Source organism: Mus pahari, chromosome 2, assembly GCF_900095145.1.
Source record: "Mus pahari chromosome 2, PAHARI_EIJ_v1.1, whole genome shotgun sequence".
NCBI lineage: Eukaryota > Metazoa > Chordata > Mammalia > Rodentia > Muridae > Mus > Mus pahari.
Genome location: NC_034591.1, coordinates 33,429,799 through 33,439,270, shown reverse-complemented (window position 1 = coordinate 33,439,270; position 9,472 = coordinate 33,429,799). Strand labels below are relative to the sequence as shown.

Here is a 9,472-nt window from a genome sequence, read left to right as displayed (position 1 = left end):
GCCCAGAAACTTAGAATACCCAAGATACAATTTATAAAACACATGAAACTCAAGAAGAAGGAAGACCAAAATGTGGACACTTCGCCCCTTCTTAGAACTGGGAACAAAACACCCATGGAAGGAGTTACAGAGACAAAGTTTGGAGCTGAGATGAAAGGATGGACCATCTAGAAACTGCCCCACCCAGGGGTCCATCCATAACCAGCCAATAAATGCAGACACTATTGCATACACCAGCAAGATTTTGCTGAAAGGACCCTGATATAGCTGTCTCTTGTGAGGCTATGTCAGCGCCTGGCAAACACAGAGGTGGATGCTCACAGTCAGCTACTGGATGGAACACAGGGCCCCCAATGGAGGAGCTAGAGAAAGTACCCAAGATGCTGAAGCATTCTGCAACTCTATAGGTGGAACAACAATATGAACTAACCAGCACCCCCAGAGCTCGTGTCTCTAGATGCATATGTAACCAAAGATGGCCTACTCAGCCATCATTGGGAAGAGAGATCCCTTGGTCTTGCAAACTTTATATGCCCCAGTACAGGGGAACACCAGGGACAAGAAGTGGGAGTGGTGGTTAAGGGAGTGGGGAGGAGGGTATAGGGGACTTTGGGCATAGCATTTGAAATGTAAATGAAGTAAATACCTAATAAAAAATTGGGAAATTAAAAAGAAAAAAAAAAAGAATGGCACTCAATCTGGGCAGTGGTGACGCATTTAGGAGGCAGAGGCAGGTGGATTTCTGAGTTCAAGGCCAGCCTGGTCTACAAAGTGAGTTCCAGGACAGCCAGGGCTATACAGAGAAACCCTGTCTCAAACAATACAAAAACCAAACAAACATGCAAAAAATGGCACTCAAAAGAGGACTCTGGAGTCTCAGTTTCGTAAGTTGCTTTGATGAACTTGTAAAATACAAAATAGTGTGTAGCTGGTATTAAAAATGCAAATGTATGAATTACCCTAACAACATGTAAGAGCTTGTATACAGAAAGGCATGCTATATGTTGGTTCCTCCTCCAGACTCTATTGGTTTCACCGGAGTCTGACCACAGCGTTCCTTGCATCAGTGCTATCCATGCAAATGAGTGCATGTACACCTGAGGAAAGCTGAGGAAGGCTCAGAAGCTCAGGGGAATGCATCTCACCAACTTCTGCACTAGTCAGGGCTCTCTAGAGTCACAGGACTTATAGGTCTGTAGTCCAACTCCCAACAATGTTCAGCAACAGCTGTGAATGGAAGTCCAAGGATCTAGCAGTTGCTCAGTCCCACAAGGCAAGCAGTCAGTCGAAGAAGAGAGAGTGTCAATATCTCAGCAGGAAGTGCATTCTAATTACACAAAAGCAGCTGGGGAAACTATGCAAGGAAATTAAGCATCTTACTTCTTAATGTTATATATGCACCTATTATTTCTTTAGTAAAATTTTTTAGTGAGAAAAATAGGAGAGTTGAATGAACACAAGAGTGTATACTCATTTTTAAAAGCCAGAGACAGTTATAAACACTTTTACTGAAGATCTGTAGTGGAAGAAGACTATACTTTTGAAAAGTCCTAAACAGTCTATGAGATAATGTTTGAAAGTATTATACAAAATATAGGCAGCATTTTATTATTATTTCAGTCTAGCACAACTTGGAAACAATGTTACATACTAAACATGACATTTTCATTTAAAGATTATCTGATTTCCTTGCATTTGAAGATATCAATAATTATTGCTTACTTTAAAAATCTACTTAAAGTATACAAATAAAATATAAATAAATTAACAAAATTAATTTAAGACCCGAAGACTACACAGACACCAAATAGAGTCATTAAAAGAAATTACAGACCCAAATAGCTGGAAGGAAATCCCAATTACCTGGACTGTTACCATGTCAAGATGCTTAAGTTGAACAGACTTGAAGTGATTCCCATTGGAATCCCAAATGCCTTTAATTGCAGAAAATGAAGAGTCATATTAAAATGCATATGATATTATAAGTGATTCAAAAATAACCAAATCTGTATTGAGAAAAAAATAAAATTGAAATATTCATGCTTTCTGATTTCAAACTTTCTCTAACGTTATACTTGTCAAGTCAGAGTGGGACAGGCAAAGAAGAGAGATAGAGATAAAGGAATGGAAGCTCAGTCTCAGACATAAGCCCTCCCTTTAATGTGGAAGGCAGACGCTTCCAAAAAATGGGAACAGGATGGCTCAGAAAGCTGATGGCTGATGCCATGTCATTCCATGACATCATAGGTGAAGTCAGTGACCACATGCAAAAGATGAGGCTGGACCCTCTATTCATAAGCAACTTGTCACCAAAAACAAAGTTAAAAATTATGGAACTCTCAGAGAAAAATATAATGTAAAGTTTTGTGACTTTGAATTATACAACAATTTCCTCGACAGGAAACCAAAACACAGGACAACATTAAAAATAATAATAATAATAATAAAGTGGACTTCACCAACATTTAAAGCTTTTATTTTCTTTCAAGAGCACTAAGTTAAAAACTGGAACATTGACAAGTCTGGCGAGGAATCAGAGAGGGTAGAGCATTCACACACTGCTGCAGAATGAATAAATAGAACAGTTACTTTTGGTAAGAATGATGTTTCCTTAAGACATTAAAATACAGTACATAGAATTACCATATGAAAGGATTGTCCCAACCCTAGGCATATATCTGAAAATAAAAGATAAAAATTTCTGTGCACATATACTTGCATGCACATGTTGATAGCAGTGACAATAGATAGAGTATAAAGACAAGTATGTCTGTTACCTGATGAATGGTTAGACAAGTGTGGTATTCAATCTTAAAGAATGAAGTACTGGTAGAAACATCAAACTAAAAGAAGCTGAAAACAACAACAAAAGCACAAAATGGTTCACTGGGTCTCACTTATATGATCAATTAAAAGACAATTTTGTAGAGTCCCATAATAAATTGATAGCTGGCATCTAAAGAGGGAGGTAAAAAGTATATATTGACTGATGATAATAGGGACAATTTCAGAAAAGGAGCTTGTTAAAAAAAGATCTAAAATTTAGATGGTGGTAACAATTGTACAACTTAGCAAATATACAAAAAAAATTGAAACGTGAGCTTTTTTTTATGTTATATGAATGTTTTTAGCGCAAAAGTTTTACAATCTACCTGTTCCTTCATAGATTGTGGAATACGATAGTCACTTGGCATATTAACCTCAGTGTCACTGATATAAAAAGATGGAGTAGATTGATATGACATTTTTTTAAAATCAGTCATACAGATGGAGGAAAACCTCCAACTAGAGGAGCTTTACATTTCCAGCTAGAGATAATTTGATATCATGAAATATTAAGTTGATAGTGAAGAACCAATCAAAGCAAGCATTTTCCTCCTTCCCAAATCAAATCCACTCAGTATTCATTTAGCTCATGCGTTGATGGAATAAGCCAGCACCACCCCTTACCCTGTGCTCTTAGACTTGTCTATCATCTCTCTGCATTGCTTTTCTTGTTCCTGCCTAATATATCTATAATTCCAAGAGGATCTAATGGACACAAAATGAGGTGCAGTTTTAATAGTTACAGCACTGTGGAGATATGAGGTGTTGCTTACACAACACCCTTTGATTTCCCTCCTCAGAACTGATTATCAAGGCAGGGGGAAGGAAAGGTGCCAAGCCTTATTTATAATAGCCAGAAGCTGGAAGGAACCCAGAGGTCCCTCAACAGAGGAATGGATACAGAAAATGTGGTACATTTACCCAATGGAGTACTACTCAGCTATTAAAAACAATGAATTTATGAAATACTTGGCCAAATGGATATATCTGGAGGGATATCATCCTGAGTGAGGTAACCCAATCACAAAAGAAGTCACTAGATATACACTCACTGATAAGTGGATATTAGCCCAGAAACTTAGAATACCCTGCTTGTGGACGTTGTACATCGTGGTGCGCACTAGGCTCCGCACCACGATGTACAACGTCCACAAGCAGTAAAATTTGCAAAACACAAGAAAACCAAAAAGAAGGAAGACCAACAGGTGGATACTTCATTCCTCCTTAGAATAGGGAACAAAATACCCATAAAAGGAGTTACAGAGACAAAGTTTGGAGCTAAGACGAAAGGATGGACTATCCAGAGACTACCCCACCCAGGGATCCATTCCATCATCAGTCACCAAACCCAGACACTCTTGCACATGCCAGCAAGATTCTGCTGAAGAGACCCTGATAATAGCGGCCTCTTGTGAGGCTATGCCAGTGCCTGACAAACACAGAAGTGGATGCACATAGTCAGCTATTAGATGGAACACAGGGCCCCCAATGGAGGAGCTAGAGAAAGTATCCAAGGAACTGAAGGGGTCTGCAACCCTATAGGTGGAACAACAATATGAACTAACCAGTACCCCCAGAGCTCGTGTCTCTAGCTGCATATGTAGCAGAAGATGGCCTAGTCAGCCATCATTGGGAAGAGAGGCCCCTTGGTCTTGCAAACTTTATATGCCCCATAGAGGGGAATGCCAGGGCCAAGAAATGGAAGTGGGTGGGTAGGGGAGCAGGGTGGGGGGAGGGTATAGGGGACATTCGGGATAAGATTTGAAATGTAAATGAAGAAAATATCTAATAAAATAATTTTAAAAAATAAATGGATTCTTCTGGATGTTTACTGCGAGGAACTGACTTTTCTTGAGGAAGAATACTGTGAGGATTCACATCCCCGCCTGTGTGTGTGGCATTCACACATACAGTGTCACACAAGTCTGTGTTAGATTTTTAACTACATTCTGGCAACTTTGAGAGTGAGATGGTAGGCTACTGTCAATTAAACATGAGCTGTCACTAAGCAGAAACATCGAAACACGGTGGGCACGAATCCTAGGCAGATCATATGGCAGCTACTTAGCGGTTATTTTAACACAGTCACGGTATAGATGTGTCATTTCCCTGCAGAATTTAATTTGAGTCCCTCAGGATGCAGACATCTCCGCGTTCGCATGCTCCTGTCAAGTCAAAAGTGGACCTTCTAAACGAGCTGGAATGGTGGGTGCAAGTCAGAGAATGACAGGTAGCAAACTCGCTTCTTCTTTCATTTTCCTCTGCTCAGGTTACATAGAGGAGGCTTGCATCATCCCCTGTCCCTCAGACTGCAAGCTCAGTGAGTGGTCCAACTGGTCCCGCTGCAGCAAGTCCTGTGGCAGTGGAGTGAAGGTCCGGTCCAAGTGGCTGCGTGAAAAGCCTTATAACGGAGGAAGGCCTTGCCCCAAACTGGACCATGTCAACCAGGTATTTTTACTAACGTCAGTCAAATGCATTAAGATATTTCTCAGATTCCCAAGGATCTTTTTGTTCTCTTATTTCTCAAAGGCGCACAAAATTAAATAATAGCTCCTGAAAAAGAAATGGGATGGATTCTATTTTCATAGGGTCTGAGGAAATCGCACTAAAAATGTAAAATCTCAAATTATGCATATTACCTCTGAAATTTTCTGGGGTTTCAGGATTCTGCACACATCTAGATAGAATACAGTTCCGTGCAGGCAAAATGACAGCTAAGTCGTGAGTACTGTCAAGGCATTAATCTGCCATACACTTGTGTCTAACTGCTGTGATGAAGTCACAGCATTCTTAGTTTCCCTAGACTTCCACCAGAAAGAGAGCTTAGTAGCCAAGGACTCAAGGGAACAGTGGAGAAATGACATGAATATGATCTAAAAAAGAAGGGGTGTTACTTATTCATTCCAATCTAGTTAGTGTAAAATAGGAAATATAAAAAGTGTCTCAAAGTTCATATAGTATGTGTGTGTGCTAGCAATTCAGTCACTGCCTTTTCTAGCACTGGAGCTGTGTTAGAGCTTGAATGCATACTTCACTGGCTCCTATCCGTGGTTGTTATTTGTATTCTGTTGAGATAAAGAGTAAAATGGCTAATGACAGAATTGTGATTAACTTAAGTTTAGCAGCACAGACCATTGTTATCACAGTTGATCGGCATGTAAATTAGCAGAGAATGGATTTTTCCAGAGTGTGTGCAGATGTTATGTTTTGAATTTGAGCCATGATCAAATGAACCAAGGATTTAAATATGTAAAGCTGCCTCGTGTGAACATAGCCTGTCTCATTTTAACCTCTAACCAGGCGATTATCAGCAGTTTCCTTCTGATTAAGCTAAGATTGTTGGGAACAACAGAATCATAGCATATACAAAGGAAACTTCTAGGTAAGTAAAAATTGAAGAATTAAACATTGAAGAATTAAATTACATGGAAACTGCTCTCAGTCTGGTCTTCCAACATAAACTTAGGCATTGTGGAGAGAATAATATGCTCTTCTATCGCCATCTCCTGGCAATTGAGCATTTTGTCTTCTTAAACTGCAAGTGTTCATTTACAAAGAAGAAATACATTTGCAGAGCTGGAATCAGGTGGATATGAAACAGAAGAACGCGAGTCCCATGCTTACGATGACAAGAATGTGTGTCTACGAGTTCAGAAATCTTGAATTTCCAATGACAAATTTAGTAGTAATAAATTATCATCCTTAGTCCCATCAAAGAGGAAGTATACATGTATTCAATAGGTCACATATGTATGGGTCTAACTAGCAATTTAAATATGCCACATTTGCCTAAGCACTTTTGTTTCCAAAGGTACATGACCCTGTGCTAAGTTTTCTGTACATCATACAGTGTTACATCTCTCATAAAACTCAAGGCAGCACTTGATAAGCACATGCATGTATTGGTTTTCAATTCATTGGGGGGTGGGGGGTTATATCAAAACAGTAATAACTGAAAACAGAAAGGTAAAGCAATAAAGAAAACAATCAGTTAGGCATCAAATTTTGAACATAATGTTTTACATAAAGCTTAAGGATAGGCATTTAAATATTAGTAAAATACCCAAGAAAATCAAATAGACGGGGCTAGTGTTTATAAAATATACACCATGAAGATGTTTTACTGTAATTAAAACTCCTCAGTAAAAGTATAGTAGTTTTTTGATGTGAAATGGTCTCTGAGAATGTTTCCTCACTGAAATTTAGCCCACAGGTCCTCGCTAAAAATGTATGAATGGATTAAAATAGGCTGGTGGGTAGATGGAACCGTAGGTGGGTCAATATATAGACGGCAGTCCATGTTTCTGTTGATTCCTGAGTTGTTTGCAACTGTAGTTCAGTTTGCTGTAAGAGGGGCTCTGAGATCCACTCGGGTTTTGAACTCTTGTCATCCTGCACATGCAATCTTTCCTTTGCTTGTGTAATCTTTGTCTGCTCATCTTACATTTATGTCACGAGGAATGGTTGATTTACCCTTCCTAAAACCTAAGAGATACTTCCTAAGACTTTACAAAATTAGTGTTTTAAATGAAAGTCCTCATAACTGAAAATGTACAACATGAATGGGTTCTTATCAAAATAACCAACGTTTTCCCATTTCTCTGTTTCTTGTCCTTTACTTCATTCCTGCCAAACACCATTCCAGGCGCAGGTGAGTGTGCTTATCTTCCGTTTCTTCAGAGTGCTGCTCTTTAAAGAATTATTATTTTCTCCACTAGGTTTTCCTGTGACTGCTCCCTTTTTTATCTCCTAGTATAGCAGTAGGGTTTCTTTATTGATAGAGCCTGAGGAGACAGGGTAAGGTAGCTAGCCTTCACCTATCCCACTTTAATGAGGTAATGGGACCCTTTATTTATGCTTGAAGGAGAGAATTATGGTGGACTGAAAAATGGTTATTTGGAGATGTTGGGAAAGTCTATGAAATACTTTGCATTTATCCCCCAACAATGGGCAATGATCATTTATTAAAGGATTAGGAAGAGCAGCAGGGCCCCTCCATTTCGATTTTTCTTTTCCCTGGGACTGGTGGGATGGTCTTTAGCCATATGGTGGTAGTCCTGTTTTAACACATCTCCCTAATGGGAATATACCAGTCATATCATTAGCTACAGTCTTATTCCAACATTGCATATGTTTTACTCTTATATGGGGTAAATAAGTGTGCAAAAGGATAACTCCAAATGACTGTTTAAATCTGATTCCTAGAATTGATTACCTAAATCATTTCTATACTAGTGTGTATGAGTGTGTGTGTGTGTGTGTGTGTGTAGATTCACATATTATGAAAATATTTTTAAATATTTTTCATTAATGGTTATATTCTTGGTTGTAGTAGGTTGCAGTCTTTTTTCTACTTATTTTTCTCATTGAGAAAACTGCACAGTTGCCTCATTGTTCTAGAATTCCTGAAAAATAAAACCATACTGTACTGTCTTTGAGACTGAAAGACAATAACCACAAATAGTTGGCTGTGTTCTGTGAGGCCCTTGATGCTGACAGCTGTGTCTGTGGCTATACATCATATAATACTAATTCAGGACCTTGTTTCCATACCTCAAGGGATTGAGGATTAGTTTTAAGATGGGCTTATTTCCATTTACTTATCATTTCAGTTTCTTGTGTGAAAAAAAATGTTAATTCTTACAACTATATACATTTATATATAAAACTGTATAAATTATATTTATCTGAAAAGCAGATATGTTTATAGTATCCATTTCATTCATTTGTTTGATAAATCTTGACCAAGTGTCTAACCCATGAGTGCCCTGGGCTAAGAACTAGACACACAAAACTTTGAACAAAATAAATAGTTCAAAAGACTTTTAATTTAGTGTGCTAAATGTCAATTTTATGGAAATATGTTTTGATTCTGGACCAGTGAATTAGAATGCCCACTGTGTAAAAAACGGAAAATGCAGTTCAGCCCATCTTCCTCTTCTTGACTAGACTTCCCAAGATGCTCTAGTGAAATATTGATTGTGGTGATATAGAAGTCTCCCACCCACCCTTCCCCCTTCTCATCCCCCTGCCCGGGATCACCAGCTGTGTCTTTCAGGTGTACGAGGTTGTCCCGTGCCACAGTGACTGCAACCAGTACATATGGGTCACAGAGCCGTGGAGTGTGTGCAAGGTGACCTTTGTGGACATGCGAGACAACTGTGGAGAAGGTGTGCAGACCCGAAAAGTGAGGTAAGCCCTACAAGAATGACCAAGAAGCAAAAACTATCGACCATCTCCCAACTCCACAAGTCACAGCGTAGGGCGTCTCTCGTCTCTGCTCTCCTGACAACTTCCGTTAGCTTTGGTTTTAGGAAATCTGGATTCTTGGAAATTAAGACCCTCTATTGCATGCATCAGTTTGGATATTCTAATTCCTGACCCAAAAAGCTTTACTTTACAATAGTGTTTTAAAATTATATTTGTTTTTGAGATTGTAATATAATCATATGCCTCACCCTTTTCCTCCCTCCAGATCCTAGCCCTCTAAATACCCCTCCTTGCTTTTTTGAAAATCCCTGGCCTCTTTTTTCATTATATATGTGTATGTATATATATATATATATATATATATATATATATATATATATATATATATATGCACAAATATTTGTAAATACAGATTAGGTAGAAATATAGATTGCTA

At 38.6% G+C, this 9,472-nt stretch overlaps 1 protein-coding gene across 2 annotated transcripts in view; it reads left to right on the top strand.

Annotated features, from left to right (window-relative positions):
* The window catches only part of Thsd7a (thrombospondin type 1 domain containing 7A), a 388,294-nt gene that overhangs the window by 346,309 nt on the left and 32,513 nt on the right, over positions 1 to 9,472 (top strand). For both annotated transcript variants that reach the window (XM_021190560.2, XM_029534932.1), the window contains exons 14-16: positions 5,096 to 5,274; positions 7,472 to 7,477; positions 8,885 to 9,018. In XM_021190560.2, coding sequence (XP_021046219.1) covers positions 5,096 to 5,274; positions 7,472 to 7,477; positions 8,885 to 9,018 — 319 coding nt within the window. The remainder of the gene's footprint in view (positions 1 to 5,095; positions 5,275 to 7,471; positions 7,478 to 8,884; positions 9,019 to 9,472) is intronic.